Source organism: Fibroporia radiculosa, assembly GCF_000313525.1.
Source record: "Fibroporia radiculosa TFFH 294 genomic supercontigs, scaffold244, whole genome shotgun sequence".
Taxonomy (NCBI): Eukaryota; Fungi; Basidiomycota; class Agaricomycetes; order Polyporales; family Fibroporiaceae; genus Fibroporia; species Fibroporia radiculosa.
The window spans coordinates 1-22,784 of NW_012133186.1; the positions used below are offsets into that span (position 1 = coordinate 1).

General features: G+C 48.7%; 5 protein-coding genes across 5 annotated transcripts; 2 read left to right on the forward strand and 3 right to left on the reverse strand.

Annotated features, from left to right (window-relative positions):
* Positions 1–2,198: 2,198 nt before the first annotated feature.
* FIBRA_00536 (uncharacterized protein) lies at positions 2,199–2,604 on the reverse strand (the record flags this gene model as incomplete). The annotated part of the gene is made up of 4 exons (XM_012322430.1): positions 2,199–2,232; positions 2,289–2,317; positions 2,374–2,427; positions 2,479–2,604. The coding sequence occupies 4 exons, from the start codon at positions 2,602–2,604 to the stop codon at positions 2,199–2,201; spliced, it is 243 nt and encodes an 80-aa protein (XP_012177820.1).
* Positions 2,605–5,257: 2,653 nt separating this feature from the next.
* Positions 5,258–7,499, forward strand: FIBRA_00537 (uncharacterized protein; the record flags this gene model as incomplete). The annotated part of the gene is made up of 11 exons (XM_012322431.1): positions 5,258–5,470; positions 5,523–5,648; positions 5,700–5,805; positions 5,858–5,963; positions 6,015–6,094; positions 6,158–6,266; positions 6,333–6,501; positions 6,556–6,596; positions 6,650–6,696; positions 6,752–7,116; positions 7,182–7,499. The coding sequence occupies 11 exons, from the start codon at positions 5,258–5,260 to the stop codon at positions 7,497–7,499; spliced, it is 1,680 nt and encodes a 559-aa protein (XP_012177821.1).
* Positions 7,500–9,031: 1,532 nt separating this feature from the next.
* On the forward strand, positions 9,032–12,867 carry FIBRA_00538 (uncharacterized protein; the record flags this gene model as incomplete). Its single annotated transcript, XM_012322432.1, has 17 exons — positions 9,032–9,106; positions 9,178–9,249; positions 9,304–9,525; positions 9,663–9,809; positions 9,863–10,171; positions 10,232–10,330; positions 10,385–10,491; positions 10,543–10,697; positions 10,751–10,913; positions 10,962–11,182; positions 11,238–11,521; positions 11,578–11,853; positions 11,906–12,167; positions 12,220–12,249; positions 12,299–12,444; positions 12,498–12,686; positions 12,748–12,867. 17 exons carry the CDS (start codon positions 9,032–9,034, stop codon positions 12,865–12,867), a joined length of 2,877 nt encoding a protein of 958 aa, XP_012177822.1.
* Positions 12,868–14,723: 1,856 nt separating this feature from the next.
* On the reverse strand, positions 14,724–17,912 carry FIBRA_00539 (uncharacterized protein; the record flags this gene model as incomplete). Its single annotated transcript, XM_012322433.1, has 7 exons — positions 14,724–16,071; positions 16,131–16,367; positions 16,764–16,961; positions 17,026–17,055; positions 17,118–17,716; positions 17,767–17,821; positions 17,881–17,912. The coding sequence occupies 7 exons, from the start codon at positions 17,910–17,912 to the stop codon at positions 14,724–14,726; spliced, it is 2,499 nt and encodes an 832-aa protein (XP_012177823.1).
* Positions 17,913–19,274: 1,362 nt separating this feature from the next.
* Positions 19,275–20,487, reverse strand: FIBRA_00540 (uncharacterized protein; the record flags this gene model as incomplete). The annotated part of the gene is made up of 5 exons (XM_012322434.1): positions 19,275–19,560; positions 19,617–19,646; positions 19,706–20,304; positions 20,355–20,403; positions 20,462–20,487. The coding sequence occupies 5 exons, from the start codon at positions 20,485–20,487 to the stop codon at positions 19,275–19,277; spliced, it is 990 nt and encodes a 329-aa protein (XP_012177824.1).
* Positions 20,488–22,784: the final 2,297 nt, after the last annotated feature.

The window sequence follows — 22,784 nt, forward strand, 5'->3', positions numbered from 1 at the left end:
TAGCAGTTCTGTACATAGAACTTGTAGGTGCGTTCACTATTCGTTCAACACTTACCCACTTCAGAAGTGACAACAAAATATGCACCTCATCCTATTGCTGAGTGCTGCTTGAGTAGTGAGTGTGCAGAACAAATGACACAATGACATGTAATATATGAATATCATTGCGCAGTGTCATTGTGCACCCTGAAGCACCAATCTGAGTGACAGAAGTTCAAGATGCACATGATGCAAGTGGTCTGATACAAAATGCAGCAGCATAGTGTGCTCATATATGTTTTTGCAGCCAATGCTGACTCATCACAACCAGATTTCAATGCATTTGCTTCCCCTGGAATTCAGGATCAGGAATAATATGTGCTCCCATTTAAAGTTTACTTCTGTTCATGCTGCAATTGTGGGCTTGTGGGCATGGCAAACTTCAGTGATTGATGTGATTCAGTTGGTCATTGAGCTGTCAAACACTAGCTTGCTCTGCTAGTTGGGGGTTTATTTCAATTTTCAATGTTGAGGTTAGAGTGCCACTTGTGTGAGCAAAGTGCATCACAGATTCACCTTAAGAGGAAAATCAACCATATGAGGGGGCCTGGCTCTTTTACTATAGAAGATTGTAATTACACTATGTTGGTGGTCAGGTCATCAGTAAATCAGCAATTAAGGTGAGTAGGACCATCGTTTGAGTCAATCTTCCAATAATCATACATCATTCACACCATTCTAATACATTGTATAGCAGAATGAACTCATGTTGAGTGTTACATACGTAGAAATAGAAATCGAGCTGTAGGTCTTCAGCACATGTGGATATATATATATATATTCTTTGGTTGACAGCATATGGATCCTACTGCCTTTCGGTTCCTCTGGTAACGGTCTAGACTGAAGCCGAGCACGTCAGTGTCGTTGTTAAGTAGCAGAAGGACAGGTATAGTAACTTACTAACGCGGAATGGTACCAGGGGGGCCTGGCTGCTCACCGATGCTGTGGTTGCATCGGACTTTGTCGTATATAGGTGCCCTGCACCGGGCATCTGCATACCGTCGTATACCCCAACCCGACTTGTATACAATCCCGCACTGTGATGATGCAGGCTGTCCAGTGGATATTGATCTTCCTCAACCACATCAACCTCTACTATCAATTCACCCTCTCGTGCACCCTGTTTCCATCGTACACGGCTCAGTTCAGCGGCACTGAGGAGCGAGTCGGGATCCATAGAGAGAGATGCGGCTAATGAGCGGATGCTCAGCATCAATCTAGATACGGACACTGAAATAATCGCTAGAAAGAAGCTAGCGAAGGGTAGGGAAATCGAACAGTAGCAGTGAATATGTTCTTACCCTGAAAATGTTGCTGGTATCAATACCTGTACGAGCACGAGGATCAGATGACAACATATGTTCAAATAAAATAATTTACCAGATATGATTCCGACGGAAGCGAACCAATCATCATGAAAAGCGAACTGGCTAATGACGCAATACGATATTAGACAGATCACATAGGATATTCAACCGCGACACACCGAAGACTAAAGCGTAAAAAATGCCCCCGCTGTGGGACTTCATTAGTCACATGCGAACAAAAGAAAAGAACAGCTTACTCTCGAACAAGACGGTCTGACAATGGAGATGATCTGCCACGGTGCCTCAATCGCAGAGCCGGCCAAGTAGTAGCAGCGAACAATATAGTATGCAAAATCAAATTAGGTACAAACATCTGCCAGGTTTTGTTCGGCGGCGAAACTAGGCAACCTTGTAGAGGACTAGCCTGAGCTAAAAGTAGCTGTGGACAAATTCTTCCAAACAATGCAACGCCAGACGATATTGCAATGGCGCAAGCGCCTACGATCAAGAGTCTTATGTTGGATCTTGTAGAGAAAATATACCAAAGTCTGCAAACGATTATTACTTTGAAGTTCCATCAGACAAGATATATGACATGCGACGATAGTGATACCTTGAACGACAGCGATTCCAACCACATTCAGAGCATAAATTATGGTTACACCCAAGGAGCAACTAGGAAGCGGGTGGACGAAGAGGATATCAGTATTTGAAGGAGCGGATTCTAGATGCTTACAACTATCTTGGTTTTAGACATAGAAACTGAGACTTATATGTGATAGACTTACTTTATCCGAGAGATTGGGCGCAACAAGACCTGGAGTTCAATTTTTAAGACACTATTCATCCAAATCATGCAGGATCGAGCTCACATACGACACCTAGCCTGTGAATAGCCAGGGTGAAAATCTAGGAGGATAGCAGAATTGGAGAGGAACTCACACGATTACAATAGGTGTTAAGTATCGATTCTGGAGGTTGTCACGCTCAATGTCAATGGAATGTGAAATATAAGCGAAATACCGACAATCATGAACATGATACGTGAGAGGGACCAGGGACCTGACCAAAAGTACTCCACCTATAAACACAGTCAGGGAGGACCGTAGACAGGATGAAGGAGGCTACTGACCTCCAGTTCTAGATTCGATAGATACTCGCATACTACAAGCGCGAAAACACTAAGAGCAAGGTACCTAGCATTTTGCATGCCAGCAAGTATAAGTTCAAGTTCTTGGGCGTTCAACTGAGCATCCATGTCAACGGGCTACAGGGGCATGTGTTTGGTGAGCGAGTAAGAACGGAAGAGCCAAGGTACATATAGTAAGAATACAGGAAAAGCTCCATCCGCAACATACAGTACCATCTCGGAGAAAAATTATCATTGAGTTGCACAGCCAAGTTCGGAGCTAGACCAAGGCATATGCACAGCGCATGTTGGTGAGTATCAAATCTCGAAGAGTCAACGGCCCCGGATCTCAATACATTTGGTCCAACGAACTCAAATCATTAGAAGAATTGATATGAAACATACTGACATCTTGCCGAGGAGATATCTGCTGTCCTTGCGTTATGATACCCCTGCATTGTGATAAAGCATCAGTTCAACCTCAATCTTCCGCAGACTCAACGCCGAAGACATCGCAGTTAGGCAGACACTAAAGACACCACGCTATAGTCCACCCAAAAGCGTAAGTGAACGCATGCACCATATCAAGGTTCCACGCTTCAGTGGACTGCATTCTTCGTCGTGAGAGCTTGAATACCATGTATAAAGCCTGCTCTGGTAATTTGATACGGCTGAGATGCGACCCGAGGAACGAACACCCCAAGTGTTTGCCTTTGCGATTTGTGGCAAAGGCAATGACCAGATGATCAGGACAGCACGATATACCCAGCCTAATGACACATACCTCAATTGAATTCGTTCATCATCTCCATTGAATACAATTCTGTGGTGTTCCTGGTAACGGCTGCAATACACTTGCACGAGGTGCATTCCGCCAGATACTTCCAAGGAATGATGTTGATGATAGTTTAGTCCGAATAAAAGCGGTCCGAAAGACGAGATAAATGGTAAAAATGTAAGTAAGCTTAGATCCCAGATGTCTTGGTCACTAGCTATCTGGAATGTCTAGGAACTCCATGTAGTACCGATGACACCAGTCCAATATAGGGGTGCGTGTCAATGCCATCCTTGCACTATCAATAATTATTCGTACCACTGCTCACCCTGACATATAGCAATACCTCACCTTTCTGCGAGTGCCTGCACTATGACTCGAGCACGCGGAAGAACATACGAGTTACAGCCAGACTGGGTTAGGTCATTGAATACACATCGCCGTGACAGTATTCCGTAGTATCCGACAGGCTCACGATCACAATCATTGACTTGATGTTGATTTGATATGTCTGATATCATAATTGGGAACTCCGGCCCGCGATGAACACATCTCAAAATCGGACTTGACCCGTGCGACGATGACTGAGTGCTTCGTGCTTGATGACTGACTTGCTAGTGTCAGTGATATACTCCTGAGTAGATATACAGCTACTTACCAAGTGATATAATTCATAATAAAACGTAAGGATCAAGGAAAATAGTGGCGCAGTTGGTCAGTCAACGGTCAGCAGAGCTAATGTCTCCCCTTCGATCATCGTTAGCCTACTCGTTATATTAGTTAAACTATTGGAGCTATAGTCTACATAGGGCCATGCCCTCGAGGACTATAAGCGAGATTTACAAACAAACAAACGGTCAGCAGGACCATGATTCCATAGGGCTGGTATCTAATGATTGGTGACTCGGATAGCACCCGGTGGCGTCGACGTGGGGCCAAAGCTGACCACGCTTACTAGATGAGTCCCCGGTATGGTCTCACCGCGAGCAATATCACGGCTTCGAATCTTCGCGGTCAATTGGTCCCGTACTCATATGTGTCTTCGACATGCGAGATCTTACTACGGGCAATACCCGAAGTCCAAATGACAAACATGAGCTCGCACTGGGGGCCCGGATCGCAAGTTCTCATAGTGCGGAGGTCAAACGCTGGGTGAAGTGATTGGTAAGCGCTGATTGGTTGGACACGGATGTTTCCGCAATGCTCCAGATAACACGTTAGAGCCCCGAACACAGTGGTTCAGAAATGTTGCTGTCTCCAGAAATCGACGTTTTCTCCACGTACGGCGGCCTGCCTTCAAGCATGAGAGCGTCTTTGAGAACATCTAGGTCATGGAAACAACTCGAACCAATATCATGCATGAGTCATCAATGGGCCAATTGCGGCAGACAGGTCACAACAAAGAATAGTTTCATGTCCGGGTAGCTTATGCCGTCACTACGAGACCAGTGTATGCCCGCTCAGTCTTGCCTGATCAAGCTTAAGGACTTGCTACTTACTTTCAAAATCAGATGGCTGGCGAACACCGAGCTGCGTACATGCGAAAACAGCGGTACAGGGGTGCCTCAGCTGCAGCCGTTTTTCGACGTTCACTCGAGAACCGCCGTAGCGCAGCCACACTGCTATTTCTGGAACCGAGACTACGTAAACCTGGGCAGCGGACAGAGGCTGAAATTGAAGCCTACCTTCTCTCTGACTTCTCATTTTACACGACAATTAGTCCGCACTTCCCGGGGGGCATATCAAGTTGTATCAAGGTGGTCGGATCCTATTGCTCGATCTGATGTGATGTATACAGAACGGATGCTGTTCCATTGGCAGATGTTAGCGCATCTTCGATCTCCATTTCATGTCAAGAGTACCCACGTTCAGTGAAATAGCAATCTCCGTGAATGCGGACTCCATGCGGCGAAGGTAGTTCTAGGATGTGCTTCCCCTGCTCGGACCGTCCCGAGTCATGAGGAGGTTTATATTCGCCAGTGTTCTCATCTTGCTTATCTTGGAACCATGGAACCTGCACTGACCAGCAAGAATCCCATTAGTTGTCTGTCTGTGAATACGTCTGCAACAGCGATGAAAGATACAGACTCAAAACGAAGTGATGAAGGCCTACAAAGCAACCTGAAACTGGAAGAGCCGACCTCCAGGCGCAAGCCAGCCTCGTTCTGGCTCATTTTCGCCGCACTCATCATCTCCGTATTCGTGGTCGTGCTTGAGGCTGTAAGTCTACAGCTCTTCAATTATTCATTGTATTCACTGAGATGTTTTACAGACGTCTGTTGGAACTATTCTTCCAACAGTTGCAAGCGACTTAAGGATTTCTCAGTTTACCTGGATTGGTTCGGCATATCAATTAGCATCTACTGCATGGCTTCCCCTGAGTGGTGGGCTAGCTCAGGTTGGCTTGTCTCATTTTAACCACATACCAGTCTATTTACTCAGGTAGTAGATTTTCGGCCGGCGGCCCGTCATGCTCGCCTCTCTGACCTTGTTTGCTATTGGAAGTGCTGTCTCTGGTGCATCCAACGGAGAAGCTATGATATTCACGGGACGAAGTGCGCCATTTCCCCCCTTAAACTTGCCGCACATCACTTACACTATATCAAGCCATACAAGGCCTCGGGGCTGGTGGCGTATACACGCTTAGTTCAATCATCCTCTCTGACTTGGTTCCACTCCGTGAGCGTGGTATCTACAACGCAATGCTAGGCATGTGCGTGCGGTGTTAGTTTAATCTAAAGCAACTCCTGAATGTTCTGTCCAGCGCGTGGAGCACTGCATCCGGACTCGGACCAATAGTAGGAGGCGCTTTCGCGCAGAGCGGAAATTGGCGATGGTTGTTCTGTCAGTATGATCTCAGACTATAAAGATGACCGCCTAACGACGGGATTCTTATCTGAATCATAGATATGACCATTCCATGTGCGGGTTTGTCTGCAGCGCTCGTGTTGATATTCGTCAAGCTACCTACCCCGCACGGGGACTTGCGTTCAAAATTTAAGCGCATTGATTGGATGTAAGTGAGACAATTATGCGTCGTTCCTATGATCAGAAGCTCGTAGGGCTAACTGCCTGCATACAGCGGTAATGCGATCGTGATGGCTAGTGCCACGTCTATTGTCATTGGCTTGACCTGGGGTGGAGTTGAATACCCGTGGAAATCTATAAGAGTAATTGCGCCTCTGTGTATCGGGTTCGTTGGTTTGGGTATATTTTGGCTGTACGAAGGCCTCTTCGCCAAGCATCCTCTTGTACGTCTTCGTCCATCCCAAACTATATGATAAATTGGTGATCGATGTCACCAGGTCCCATTCTATCTCACCCGAAACCGGACCAGCCTTAGCGGGTGAGCAAGTACATCGCATCGTGTTATTCATATCAGCTCAGTTACTCTGATAGCTACGTGCAGACCACTTTGGTATCCATCTGCCTCATCGGCCTTTCTTGTAAGTTCGTCGCGCTATCCGTGATCAAATCCCCACTAATCAATCTGTGCTATAGATTACTTCCCAGTGTACTTCCAAGCTTGCAAGCTTGCCTCCCCAACATCCTCTGGCGTGGACATGCTCTGTGGGGCTCTTGTAATTGCACCAATGAGCATCGTATCTGGAGGCATGATCATGCGAACAAAACGCTATCGGCCGCCTATTTGGGCTGGATGGGCCTTGTTGACCATTGGTTTTGGCTTATTTACAACGTTTCGCGCAGACTCACGAGTAGGCTTGTGGATTGGATATCAGGTAATCATAGGCACTGGCTTCGGGTTCACCTACAGCTCTGCATATTTCCCCGTGCTTGCGCCGCTCCCCATCTCTGCAAATGCGCCAGCATTGGCACTTTATGTGTTTTTCCGCACATTCGGCCAGGTACGTCAAATATAGATGCTGTACTTCGCGAACGAATCATACTAAACGTGAACCTTACGGTGCAGATCTGGGGCGTTACTGTAGGCGGAGCGATATTACAAAATGGACTCGTAAATCGCTTGCCCGCCGCATTTTATGCACAATTCCCGAAAGGCACAAATATTGCCTACTCTGCCATTCCCCATATCCGCGACTTGTCAGAGCCGCTTCGAGGGGAGGTCCAAACGGCATTTGCAGACAGTCTTGCAGTCGTCTGGCGAGTGTACCTCATAATCAGTGCGGTCGCTTTCGTGGCGAGTCTACTCATGCGCGGGTTACCTTTACACACCGAGACAGACAAGGATTGGGATGCAGCCGCCCCAAAAGGTAGTCAGGGTGCATAGAGTATTGCATTTTATATTTCTTATGTCCGTAATGGACCTCCCCTGTACAAAATTGGACAATGTGATACGCCATTTTGATTGATCATGCAATGCACAGCAGAGGCATCTTCCACCTTTCGCCGCACAGCTCGATACACAACAATGAAATCTCCAGTTGCTTGCGATAGAAAGGCATCGGTCCCAGCCGAATTGGGTACACTTTTCCTCCCTTGCAAATGGACTTTCTCCCACTGGAGTCATTTCTCTGTTGAGATAGCAACGTGTTCGTCTGAGTTGACATTAGCAAGCTCTGGCGTAAATCTTCTTGAGGCCGTCCAGACTCAGACACAGTATGTTCGGTTATCATTTAGGCAAATTGCTACGGTTCGCACGAGCATGAGTTGGTTGGCTGCCGCGCCGCCGACAACCACTGCGAAGGATAGAGTCATACTCGTCGCATCGGGTCTCTCGGTATCGTACCTACTCGTTTCTAGCATGCCTATATTATAACGCACCATACCGCGTCCCACCCAAGGTCGAGTCGGCATGACTGCGATCACCCAAGGTATCCGATCACCCGCGTGTTCAGTGACAATGATCCAACCTTCACCATGAGTCTTTTTTATTTATTTATTTTAATTCCAGGGTTTATACTCCATACCGTAGGGTACATGCAGAGTGTAAATAAATGTTATTGCGGGGCGGTAATCACCCCGAAACGTTCCCCTCGCTCTCGAACGTGCCCCTTCACCATGAGTCGTCTTTCCGTTCACTTCTCTTCCATCAGATGCAACTGAGTCCTACGACACTCAGAAATACTTAAACTTCAACGATGAAATTGCAACAACAGATGGGACGCTGGATTTTGGTCGCTGGAGCGGAATCCTCCATCCCAGGCTGGCAGTATGCGCGAAGTTGAAGTGGTGGAATAACGCACCTATTCGTCTGAATGTACATAACTGCACTAAACAGCCAATAGGAACATAATTCAACACTTTCCACGGCAGAAATTCCGCCAATCCAGTAACAAATGATATATCTCATGTATAGCATTGTTAATAGCGAGAATAAATGGCTGAAGACTGAAGATGTAAGAACCACTGGCAGTGGCGCGGCGCCACGATCGCGACTGTGCATGTGACTCAACGCGTCGCGTGCGTTCCTGACGGTCGAAGCAAAGCCGCCGTCCAGAGCTGCAGCTTTGTCCATCCCCTTCTGCTCGTCTCTCTCCTGTTACAATGTCTGAAAGCGAGCTGCAGCAATGCCTCTCAGAAACACTCTCCTCCGATTCCAATATCCGCATGTCTGCGGAGCTTAAGCTGAACAATCTGCTAGCTTCTCCAGGTTGGTGTCGCCATCTCTCCGTCGCGTGCCCCTCTCTGATCTCAGCACTCGTATCTCAAAACGGCTCATCAGAAGCAGGCCTATGTCTTTCTCACTTGGCTCTCCGCCAGGACGCCGGAATTGAGTTACGACAGATAAGTCCTGATAGTCAGAACTGGAGTGGGCGAAGCTTGATGGCAAACATGTTGTCTTAGCACTCAGCGTGCATCATGTTACGAAAATTCATTGAAAATCGCTGGTCACCTGCATTGCCACGCTGGAAAGGATCCGGTATCTCTATTCTGGTAAGTATATCTTCACTTGCAGTTGTGTTCCAACATGGGACCCTGAAAATGGCTTAAATTCTCTATGTTAGGCGAAAGACCAAATACGCCCTATCGTTTTCCAAGGACTTTCTGATTCGCAGAGCAAAATTAGATCTTTATGCGTAAGTATCCCTCACGATATGAATGTCCATATCCGACGTATCATGTGTGTTCAGGCGCAAATCGTCTCAACTATAGCGAATGCGGATTGGCCCGACGAATGGCCTGATCTCTTGAATACACTGATTGGGCTCTTATCCTCTGATTCTCCCCCCTCTGTTCACGGTGCTATGCAAGTGCTGGCGGAACTCATCAAGACTGATCTTACAGAAGATCAAATCTTACCTGTTCTTCGCCAACTCCTTCCCATTTTGCTCAATGTTTTAGGCGCTATTGAAGTATGTACCTCATTCTACTTCAAAAACATTGTCTAAAGCTTGATCCTTATAATGAGAAACACTCTGTTCTTACACGAGCTCGCGCGGTCTCTGTATTTCGGAGCTGCGTAGAGACGTTGTTTATGGTAAAATCTCAGCATCCACAAGCTGTGAAAGAGGCTGCTGCCACAGTGATACCTCCATGGCTCGACGCATTCAAATATTTGCTTGAACTTGATCCAAGACAAGATGTCGAAAACAGACCAAACTGGGACGGGATAGCGTTGCGGATTCAGATCTATAAAGTTTGTAGCCTTCTTCATACGTGAACTGACATTGAATTTTGTATGGACCATAGGCTCTAGATGCAGTACATGCACCGTTTGCACGTGTGCTCCAGCCATACATTAACAATTTTCTTGCTTCATCTCTTAACCATCTGCTTCTACTTTTCCCGACGTTCGTACACTTCTATGTCCTTGCTCAAGAGCCCATTCCCACCCCTTCAGAAAATGAACCAACAGAGCTTTCGCAGCTCTTCTCCTCCATCATGGACCTCATTTCGGTCCTCACACGAGGAGGTAAAGGGAAGGAATGGCTCAACGGAGATAATACTAAAGCACTGCTGATTGCGGTGTTGAATTGGATACAAATCACACAAGACGAAGTATGCCGTTTGTTATGATATTATGCTGTACGATTTATTTATCGCATGACTTTATGATAGGAAGAAGAATGGGCTGGTAATGCTAACGCATTCGTTGCAAACGAGGCAGAGGATTCATTCGCGTTCAGCCTGCGGGTGGCTGGGCTCGATATGCTTGGGGTAGAGTTCTGTAATTGCCTGTTTCTAGTTGCCGCTGAGATCCATCTATTATAGGCTCTGGTTGACGGCTTCCGGCCTATTGCAATGGCCGCTTTGCAGAGGTCGATTCAAGAAGTCACATCTTTGTCAGACCAAGCGAGGAGTATTGGCAACCCCGACTGGTGAGTTACGAGTCCGCCAGAATCAGTCCAAGTACTCATTATTCAGTGTAGGTGGCGATTGCTTGAGGCCATGTTAACAGCTCTCGGCTCGCAGGCGGAGTCGGTATTAGAATGGATTGATGACGAAGTTGATTCTGGTCGTCCAAATCCCATCGATATCCAGGCTCTTCTTACTAATGTCATACCTAATCTCCTCGGGCTCTCTGGTAAACGCAGCCTCCGTACTTTCATGGATAAAGTTGATTCTGGAATTGCTCAGATTGCCCATTCCTACAAGGTCGCGCCTTTGTTTTCGCGAGCCAATTCACGAAAGTATTACCTACTCAGCTTGCGGGTGAATATCTTCATGCCACTGTTCAGGTCTTAGAGGCAAGCGAAGCCAATGTTCCGATCAAAGTATCTGCCGTACGCGCAGTACATAAGTATGTCCTGACCAAATCTGACGAGGGTTGGTGTTAATGAATGGCTAGTTTCTGCAAAGAGATTGATGGACAGTTACTCGTATCGGTAGCTCCACGGATAGCGAAGGCAGTGGGACCCTTCCTTTCTGTTACCTCTGACGATACCCTATCCCTTGTTCTGGAGGCGCTGTCTGTGATTGTGGAGATAGATGATGGAAAGTGGATGACTACTGATCTGGCCGATTCCCTAGTTGGTGCAGTACTGGACGTATGGATGAGGAACAATAAGGGTGTGTTTGGTTCATCAAAGCACAAGAAGCAATTATACTAACAATCAACTGGCAGATCCTTTGTTCATATCTGTCTTGACAGAGATTCTCGATTCTCTCGCGTCATCCTCAGCTCCTGATGTCTACGAGACGGTTGTCAGACGGGCACTTCCTGCATTGAGTAATGCAATCACGGCATCGACAGAAAAGGAGCACTGGATTACCGGTGCTGCCATTGATCTTGCGAGCAGTCTTGCAAGAGGTGCACCGGAGACAGGTCTCGGTGAGGGCTTCGTCGGGTTGCTTTCTCCGGGGCTGTTCCTGGCTTTGAGAACAATCGAAGACCGTGATGTGATTCAGGTATGATTTGTATGGGTAACTTTCAAGCTGTCTGGAGCCATCTGACGATCTCGTAGAACGGCATCTTATGTCTTACTTTGATCATTCGAAAGGATTTCGGACAATTGCAATCCTGGACTGACCCGACCACTGGTCAGGCTGGTTTAGACAGCGTGCTGGCTGTTATCGCGAAGCAGATGAGGAGTCAAGACGAATCTGGTGGTCTCGCAATGGGTGATATGATCATCCACCTGTTCCGCAAGGCGGGTGAGGCTGTGGTACCCATCCTACCTGATCTATTGCAAGCAATGCTCGGTCGTATGATAAGCGCCAAGACGGCGACGTTCATCCAGGTAAATCATCTTTCTAAACCATTTTAAAACTTTCTCCTCACAGACCATATAGAGTTTGGTTATTCCGTTCGCATTCCTCTTGCATAATCAACGCGATACTGTCCTCTCGCTGTTGGAGTCGATCAGTGTGGACAGCCGTTCTGGATTGGATATCTTGATTCAAACGTGGTGCGAGAACGAGGAAACATTCCAAGGATTTTGGGCTCAGCGAATTAGCACGCTCGCATTAAGCTCCTTGTATGCATCTGGTCGTCCAAGCTTGCAGAGCATCGTCGTGAAAGGTGATCTCATCATCAAACCTGAAACTCAAAACGGTCAGTGAATGCGTTGCAAGTAGCTGGTTTGAATTGACCCCTGTCGTTGTAGTAATCATGACTCGTTCCAAGACAAAGACAGGTAAGTGCAATCGGTTCAACAGCTGCTAAGTGTAACAACGCCTTGACAGCCGGACGCGTTTTAGTTCCTACAGAGTTCACTTCACTCCCTTTCCCGGTGAAGGCCGTGAAGATGCTTTTGAGCGAGCTGCAATCTGGTGGAGAAGCTGCATCCAAGCGATTAGGAAGGATGTCTGATCTTGAATCAGATGATGGTGTAAGTTCGGCGTGCATACAACTGCCAACGGCGCCGCTTACGACAAGGTACAGGATAGCGACTGGGCGGAGGATGAGCCCGAGGGGTCACAGATGAAACCAGGTGGACTCAGAGACGACGAGTTTGCCGTCTTGTCTGAATATCTGACACCTGGGGGTCTTCCGTTCGACTTTGACGACGCGCTTGAACCTCCAGACGACGAAGATCTAAAGAATGACCCCGTGTGTCAGATTGATTTACGGGTACGTCTCCATAAACATCCAATTAGTGAATGTGATCCCTATGATTCTTCAATCTACCCAGGATCATCTACTAGCATTCTTCCGGGAATGTGCGGCCCACAATATCAACGACTTCTCTGCTATTGTTGAGCAACTATCGGCAGAAGAGATTGTAGTAATTCGCGAGGTTGTAAATTCGTAGTGAGGTGCGGCACCTGCGTTGGTAGCATATACGAGCGGGGGGCTATCTTGAATGAATGTGGAATGTATTTAAGTTTAAATGGCCTCAACAAAATTGAAGGGACAGTTCAGTTCACTGAGCTGCATGCGAATAGTGATGCATATGGCGCCGGTAGTATGGCTCCGCTTGCGAGCTCGCAGTTATCCAGATTAGCAAGTGCAACGATTCAAATATACGCGAGAATGTCTTTAAATGTCACGGATCAGGTGCATCACAGTGTGCAATGGGTTGCACCCTACCGCCAGCATCAATAAAAGAATGAAAGAACAAGGAAATTGTGAGCGAATGCTGGTGTATTGGCCGTAATGGTACCAATTCTAACTGCCAGAAGCTGATAACCTGTGTGGGTTCCGTCCAGAATCCTAAATTGTCATCTTTTCGCGCTGGCACTGCAGAACGGTATGTACTCGGGCTCTATTCGTCTCGGGGAACCATATTCGCGACCATGATCAAGTTCGCCAAGGAAACTGGCCATGCGCGAGATCGAGACGCCTGTAGCAAAAACGATAAGAGTGAGATCATCGACGGGCGTAAAGGGGCAGCTCGCATTCGAGCTCTTGTTTGGAGATCGTGATCACCAATAGAGATCACTCTGGCATGCTTGATGGCCAAAATTGGCTCACTAGTGATGCTTTATCATCTTGCAGAAAGTTCAAATACATATATGAGTGGGCCTTGCGACTATTCAATTGAAGAGCCTACACGAGACGCAACGAGACCATGTTCTAGAACGCCCTCATTTTCCTTGATTAAGATACGCAGTTCTTGTAGGAGCGGATAGGTGATATATACAAGTGGTGTTCACAAAGAAGAATATCCTGTTCACCCACCGCACTGACTCGCATGGTGAGTTGCTCGTACGAGGGTGGTTCGTCGATGTACAGTATTTTGATGCTTCGATAACAGAGCGCAGGGGTACCTGGACTGACTAACTGACCGCCATCAAGACAGGATAGACACGGCTGAAGTCCAGGCTTTCCTGAACCAAAATATTAAGCGAGAAGACAGGAAGGATTAGATATCACAATCACCTTTTGGAACTTCATCTTTCTTTGACCAAGTGCAAACACCACCATGAGGTTGGAAGAGCAATTTCACAATTGCACGGGCACCCGCACCGTCTACTTGACTCAAACCAGCGTTGGTACATACTTATAGACAGTCTTCATCCGAAAGAAGCCCATGACATGCCCTGCATGTATCGGCGAGGGTTACTTTGACCATGATGGAGAGATGTCTGCTGATAGATAGTGCTATCTCGACAGGGATTTCGTTGAAGTCGCACTTGACTACAATTTGTATGTTCCATCCTGAGAGATTGAGAAAGATGAAAGGTGACAAAGATGCGAGCCATCCTGAATTGTCAATGAGTGTTTCTCCCTCAGGCTCACGGTCATGTGGCTGTGCACCACCGTATCGCACCTTACCACTTACGTATACTCTTCTCGTCCCTTAACGTCTGACGACGAGACCACCGTATATAGGATGCGCAGCTTCACGTAGTGAATGATTGGGAGATACTGTAATTTGGATAAAGATCGTAACAATCCTCAGTTTTGCACCTGCGAAATGTGAGCAATGACTGCGAGTCTGGCACTGATGAATTCAATTATAAAGAGATCATCGAGACCACTGAATCTGATGATCGGTCGTGTCAACTTCACGCACAAGTCCAAATTAAAGTTGCCATAATAGTGACGTCCAGATGTGATGCAGCTCTAGTGTAATCCAATATGCGACAAGCTGTCTACTTAGAAACGGAAGATATAAGGAGGTTTGGAAGACGAGTAAATAACGCCACACCTCGCAGAATTGCCCTAGAACCCCTCCTTCCCTAAATCCCACTCTCGCACCGAGCCTTTCTTCTTATACTCAATATTCATTATATCCGATCCTCCCTCCGACCAGAGAGCGGGCGTAATATCGTCTCCCTTCTTCCGCTTCTTGCTCTTGTCCTTATCCAGACCCCACCGTTCAAGAACCTTCTTCTCAGCTTTGTCTTCTCGTCGCTGCCGAATAATTTCCAGCATAGCATCCCATCCCGCATACTCAGCATCGTCAATCAGGCCAGTAGAGGGCACCTGAGGCAGTGGTAAAGGGGCCACATCAAGTCGAGGGTCGTACGAAGACTCGAAGTACTTGTCCATCTTGGATGGTACAGACGGTGGTGGAAGCGGCGGAGGAGACGCCGCTGGTGGAGGTGGAGTACGAGGGGTGCTCACAGCTGAGGCGTGCGCGCGCGAAGAGGATGACGCAGATTTGAACGTTCTGTCTTGTAACGGCACCTTCGTATCAGGTTGACCATCAACCAACTTGAAGGGGCTGGCTGAACGTGAGTTTCGTCGACTTGTTGAGTCTTCCCTCGGCTTTGCTTTGCCTTTTCGCTTGAGCTGTGCCCGTAGCTCATCCTCCCTAGAGAGCCCACCTTCTGGACGAGAGGATGCGTCTTCGCCGGCATGGTTGCTGCGCTCGCCGTCGACATCTGAGGCAGTAGCGGGGTGCTTACTTGAACGCCCAGAGGAGCGAGAATGCCGGCGGGATGGGCCTGCCGCAGAAGGGGACGGACTCGGACGATAATCTCGCCGATGCTCCCTACTACGTTCTCGTCGTCGTTTCCGTTGGGTATCATCATCGTCCGACCAACGCTCCCGAGAATGGTCGGGCGATCTGGATCGACTTCGTCGTCTATCACGTCTATGTCTCCTGCTCTTGATTTCGCCTTTGTCTTCGTCGCGGCCGCGGGATCTTCTTGACCGACGGTCGTCGTCTTTGCGTTGGTGGCGCTCTCCAGACTTTGGTCGATGACGATGGCGATGCTCACGATCACGCCTCCCTGACCGTCGCTCTCTCTCGCCATCATAATCGTCCTCGTCCCCGCTATCCCAGCTCCGCTCTCTTCGCTTCCGATCACGCTTGTCGCCGTGATCCCAATTGTGTGCCCAATCTGTCCTCCTATTAGTTCCCATCGACCGCCTCATTCGTTCAGCAGCGACTGCCTCCTCAGCACGAGCGCGTCTTTCCCGACGTTCCTGCTCTTCTCGCTCTACCCTCACCTCCTGTGCTGCGAGAGCCTGCGCACGGAGAATCGTCTTGTTGTGATCGTCTGTACTGCGAATTATAGACGACAGAAACCGTTTGTTTGCCTTGGGAACATTGCTCTCTGAACTACAAGCCGGCTGCATTAGAACGCTGTAGGTACTGTGCATATAAGGACTCGTACTCACTATCCACTTGGCAAGTACGCACGAATTCCGTCTTTCCCATATCGTTCCGCCTTCTGCTTAGCCTCCTTTAAGATGAGCTCGGCGACATGATGATCCAGGTCTTCGTCCGTAACCGTACTTGAGACAGACGTGCCCAATTGAGCTCGAACGAGGTTTGAGACAACAGTAGACAGAGACGACTTGGACATAACCTCAAAGCTTGAAGATATCTTGGGTGAAGTGGCCCAGTGCCACCGGCTGGAGAAGAGATACAATGGTGGTGCCGACGATCGGGCACAAGCAGATACTATTTGCGCTTATTTGTGGATCGTCCGAGGATGGAAGGTGTAGTTGTTCGCGCAGTCAGAGTAACTTGTTGCGGATGCAAGAAGCGTGAAGGCCCATGGACTCATCGTTTACCAGACATCCTCGAGATGTGATAGATTACAAAATTCTCTATTTCTACAGTACATAAATTAATGGAACGCGCCTTATACACTACTGCGCAAGAGGCGGACAATAGCTCTAGGTGTCTGAAGATACGAAGACAGTATCGAATCGGTCGGTTAATGGTTGCCTACATCTAATATGTATTCTCCTCCCAATATATCCTTTAGCCGATATCGTGGGTTTCCAGTATGCACCCTGATATACCCTGCTGCGAAGTTCTCAAACGCGTCCCTGGCTGGTCCCTCGCCGAGGATTGTGCGGGCTCGCGCTATTGCTGCCAATGTGTCGTCGACAACATCGTTCAGTGTCTCTGCAGCAGACTTCCCGCAGATGGCTGCACGCTCGTGGATATAAGTGCCGGTCTCGCCTGCAAGTTCTTCCTTGTAGAACGAGAGGATATCGCTGCAGCGCAAGGAAGGACCAAAATTAGTCTTCATCCCAGAAGGAATTGTTAACGCTTGCTTACTTTACGTAGCTCACATAGAGCATGGCATCGCTGAATGACCAAAACAACAGTGAGGCAATATACTTTACGAGATTGGACAGAACAGTACTCACGGGATGGCTTGCATGTATTCCTTGATATCCGGAAACTTGGATTTTTCCCAAACAAAACAGGCGTATGCCTCAGTAGTCCCAGACATGCTCCGCTTGTACTCCACGAATGGCAGTGCACCTCTCCGCAGTGGCTCGTTTTGCGCATCGTGTTCCAGGATGGACGCGTTCACAAATCGAAGGGTTGACACATAGATGGAATTGGCGGAGAATGCGGAATAGTGGTCCCACATCTGCTTGAGGACCTTCGTCAGCTCGCCCAACATACCAGCTTCTTGTTGTACGACACCCATGCACATCTTCTGGTGGAATTCGCGGAATGAGAGTGAGTCCAGCACGGCGGGGTCGTCCATCGCAAGGATAATTATCGTGAATAAAGTAATCAGCACTTTTGTGTCCATGCTCGTAATGTGGCTGTACGCCGTGACGGCAAGCGTGGGGACCGTGATTACATAGTGGCGAAGGAGTTGCTCGTTTCCCCATGAGTGAACGATCTCCTTCACCCGGGCCTCAAGCTCGAGATCACGAGTGTATTCCGGAAAGCTGATCTGGGCTTCATCTATGAATCGCCCAATGACTGCCTGACACACGGATGCAATGGACTGCAAGAATGGTCAGCGCTGGACAGACTTGCGCAAGAACGGCAGCGTACCGAGTCCTTCAGGATAATAGTACCGACTGGCTCGTGAACGGCGGCAACTTGAGTGCTGTAACGCATATACTAAGTCACAGATCTACGAATACAAGTGGTACGGATTGGACATACGTTATGGAAGATGTATGCATGACGGAAGACATGAACGAGGTCGGGTGGTAGAACTTATGGTGAGCTGTGAGGCCGATGTGCAAGACAAGTCGGATATTTGGAGGGCTTTTGTATATGTGCGAGAAAGCCGGTCGCCTGCAGTTCGTCAATATGACATATTGGCAGCGCACAGCGGCGGAGGAAATACGGCCCCTTGAATTGGTGGCGCTCTCTTCTCCGATGCCACATACGGAGGATGAGAAGGGGAACTTTGGCGTTCTCCCCCCCAAAGCTACATACAGAAGACGATCAGATGGATCGAAAGCATCCGAGTGGCGTGTAGTCTCGTAACTAGACCTCGATAAATCACGTATAGTTACCGTATTAGGTGGGCGGAGAGCCAAAAATCCATAAACTCACCAGACGGAATGTGTAGGACAAAGCAGAGGAAGGTCTTTTTAGACCTCCGCTCCATACTCCGCCATGGCGTGCTCGTTATTCTACCGTCTGGAACCGAGACTCTTGTGCGTGATTGATCAACAGCCAAGAGCAACAGGAGCAGGGCCGGAGCACGGTCGTGGTTTGTTTCCGACACATGCCAGTCTCCTCCGCACAGGTCAAACATGTTGCATACATGATACGAACTATACCAATCAGGGCTAGTACTAACCCTTGTCGTCCGATCGCGATCGGCGGTTCCCCCTTTCAGCACTTGCAGGTTACAATTAAAATAATTATAAAGAAAGGATAATAATTAAAATAGTTATTATTCTAGGGCATCCGGCCCCTAGGGATGGATGGATCCATCCCGTACGGGGACGGGTCAACCGTTAAACACTGGCAGGGCCCAACTCCAGTTCCTTCAAGGAACCTGGACCCCATACTCAACTCGGGATATGCATCTCCGGCAGAGATGTTGAATCACTTCCTCGCCATACACACATCTTATTATTTCGCCCTCGCGGATGACTGCACGCATCCACCTTGCTGCAGGCCCAGGCGGAATTTGGTGAGCGCCGTTTCATTGCTGTGATAATCATTACATTGGTATCGTAATGTGAAAGATAAGTAAGCGGAGGTATCAGTAGCGGCGTTAGAGCAGCGCAAATTGTTGCACGTTGAACTGCCACTGGCTGAATTGTATTCGGGAGCGGTCGGGCGGTCTACCGGTCCGAAATGATAATGCTTCTCCTTGAGGCAACGCTTCTTGCACTCCCCTGCGTGATACAACTCCTATGCGAGTCTTGGCAATGTAATGTTCTCCCAGAACACTTGCCGCTGGGTCTTAGGACACTCGCTTCGGAGTTGCTCAGAGCACTGCCGCGGTAATTAGCAGTCAGGGTCATTTGAAGGTAACCCAAAAATCTCCTATCGTTACAATTGAATAAATACATATATATCTTCGAAAACAGTGCCTAGTAGTTGCTAATACTCATCATATACTCTCCTCCAAGTATATCCTTGAGCCGATATCGAGGGTTTCCGGTGTGCACCCTGATATATCCTGCTGCAAAATTTTCAAACGCGTCCCTGGCTGGCCCCTCTCCGAGGGTCGCGCGGGCTCGCGCTATTGCAACCAGGGTGTCGTCGATAACGTCATTCAGTGTCTCTGCAGCAGACTTTCCACAGATGGCTGCACGCTCGTGTATGTAAGTGCCGGTCTCGCCTGCGAGCTCTTCCTTATAGAACGAGAGGATATCGCTGCTCGGAATCCAAATCAGTCCTTATTCCATTGTATATCGTTCACGCTTGCTTACTTTACGTAGCTCACATAGAGCATGACGTCGCTAAATAACAACAACTGTGAGGCGATATACTTGACAAAATAGGGCAGAACGGTTCTCACGGGATGGCTTGCATGTATTCCTTGATGTCCGGAAACCTGGACTTCTCCCAGACGAAACAAGCATACGCTTCGGTAGTCGCGGTCATGCTCCGCTTGTACTCGACGAACGGCAGCGCGTCTTTCCTCAACGTGACCGTTGCCGCGTCGTTCTCCAGGATGGACGCGTTCACAAATCGAAGCGCGGAGGCGTAGATGGAGTTGGCGGAGAATGCGGAATAGTGGTCCCACATCTGCTTAAGGAGCTGCGTGAACTCGCCTAGCATACCAGTGTCCTGCTGCACGGCACCCGTGCACATTTTTTGGTGGAAGTCGCGGAATGAGAGCGAGTCCAGCACGGCGGGATCGTCCATCGCGATAATGATCGTCGTGAACAGTGTGATTAGTACCTTCGTGTCCATGTTCGTGATATGGCTGTATGCCGTGACGGTGAGGATGAGAGCGGTGATCACGTAGTGGCGAAGGTGTTGCTCGTTTCCCCATGAGTGAATGATTTCCTTCACCCGGGCCTCAAGCTCAAGGTCACGAGTGTATTCGGGGAAGGTGATTTTGGCCTCGTCGATAAATCGACCGATAGTGGCCTGACAAACGGATGCGATAGACTGCAAACACGATTAGCGTAAGGTCGGGCCGTGTAGGAACGGCAGCATACCGAGTCCTTCAGGATATTGGCACCAACTGGTTTTTCGATGACGGCAACGCTGCAATGAAAAGGATCAGACACTGATCTGTAAGTACACTGAATAGTGGGAGACGTACGATGTGGAATGCATGGCGGAAGACATGAGTGAGATGCACAGGTGTCTGCTGATGGAAGGGATGGCAGGTGAGTGGATCGATGAGTAAGGGCCCAGGGAATCGTAGAGTATTTGTACGCGGGAGACAGTGCTATCCCAGCGCGAAATACACAACATAAATCAGCGGGAAAAAAACCCTGACAAGAGAAACGCCTCTTTTCCGACCGCAGGTCACGGCGATACCACGTAGACGATGCAATCGAGACTTTGACCGGAGATCGGAGGATGAGAAACTACGATGTCAGTGAGGGCCGTCTATGCTAACTTCAACTCCAAAGGTACATGAAATTCGGAAATGGGATGACGGCCATCAGTATTACCAGAGGCTTTGAACGCGTGGTGGGCAGCCGAGTACGCAGTGCGGTTGCCGACGTCAAGAATCCAAAGTCGGTGGCGGCAATATCAGAAGCACGAAAACTGTATGTCTAGGAACATCTATCAGATTGGACACAGGCAACGGTGCTTCTCCAAATCTGACAGACTGACGTCACAGTATCCGGCAGATTTAGGCAAAGTTTGGATCTAAGGTTGGGGTATTCGACCCATGTAGATCGTTCTGTAACCAAAGTCCCTCGATTAGTATCTGTCGTGGCAAGCTAGACTAGTTCAAGGACGCTCTCCCACTTTGTACAATGTAAACCTTGCCACCACGCCCCCATGTGGCATCAGATCCAGCCCGGGCTAACAGAATGGAAGGCCCATGGTTATCTCATGATATCAAGCGCTAGTCCTGTTTGTGGACATCCTCGTGAACATACCTGTAAGATTGATTGGCTGAAAGCACTACGGGGCCCCTGTGGACACGCATACAGTGTCCGTATCGCCTTCTCCGCGCTACATAACATCCACATGAAGGTGTCCGTCGCGTCAATAGGCTGTACACCATCAAGTTCAACTATCGCCGTAGTAAAGGACTGTTAATTTTCTCCGCGTATGGATCTGGCCGAACAAATGACTAACCGGCAGGCCGGATAAGTCTGGCGTCGCAAGCCTCAAAGCGTCCAGGTGCTTTCCTGACCAAAACTGTGCAACTACCCGCAGCAGATTCATGCAGCAGAGGATCTGGAAGGGCGCTCCAAGGCGATCCGCGTAGCGCCAGTTGAGGCCATTCATTATAGCAAAAGTCAGTCCGAACCCCCCCACACGCCATCAATACCATGACCGTCGTTCAAGTATCAAGGTCAGCTTCAGATTGCTCTTTCTAACGAATGCAAGGAGCAGCATTTGGTATGAAGGTGGCCATCTGCACGATGGTATTGCGTAATGACTAGGCATTTGGATATCTCCGGGGAATTTGTGTACCTGCCCAAGGACTCGGAGCGACGAAGACAAAGTTGAGAACAAGACGGCTGTTGGGCGCCTGTCGCAACTGTTGTCGCCGCTTCAAATTGGCGCTCGGCGCTCACTGCAGTCGACGTCAACGTTCAAATTAAATGTTCAATGTTCAAACACAACGCCGGTATCCGACTCACTGCCCGTGTGCATGTGTTCTGTCGGTGACTGTTCCCGCCGGTATGCACCCGAATGAGAGCTCCCAGAGACTGTCTCATTTTCGAAAGCGCTGCTAGCAGATCTGATGTCGTTAATCCTGCCGCCAGTGCTCCGATTACTCGGACGTCAGCACGCGTCTTCCTGAATGAACTCGCGATCGCACAATCCGTAGCGGACCCGCGAGACATGGTCGTTTTTTACCCACAGTAATCACTTCAAACCGTTTTGGCGGTGTCTGCGTCCACTCAGCGCAAGGAATCAACTTCGCGATGAGCGCGGATCTACGCATGCCTCGGATGCATATGAGTGCATCATGTAAGTTGCGTCGTTCAAGTATGCAGATACGGGTTGGCTGTGTACTATACGTTTCTCGTGTCCAGCTGTGTCCAAGTGGACGGACTAAGGGTGTCCAAGTGAGAGTAGAATCGGGCAATCCGCCCGAAGTTGTGTAAGGACAAACTCAGCCCCGCCCATCGTAACAGAGAAATGCTCTTGGCGAAGGTATATCAAGTGGCAGAGCACAATCCACTACGGCATACATCATCCCCGTCCGCCACTCGGGCAAAATCAGCCACGTCAATCCCAATGCCTTCTGAGACTCAGTGAGTGGTTTTCATCATTGCAACTACGGCGATGCTGATGCCATGATCAAAGCTTTGCTTTAGGCGGGACCGATGTCGAGCCGTCCCGTCAGCCTTCCGAATCGCAGCGCGAGGCAAGTATACTTTGCTTCTCGTTCCACGCCACCTATACTGACAACATCTTGCTTTGGAAGTGTGCGATATTGGCAGGTG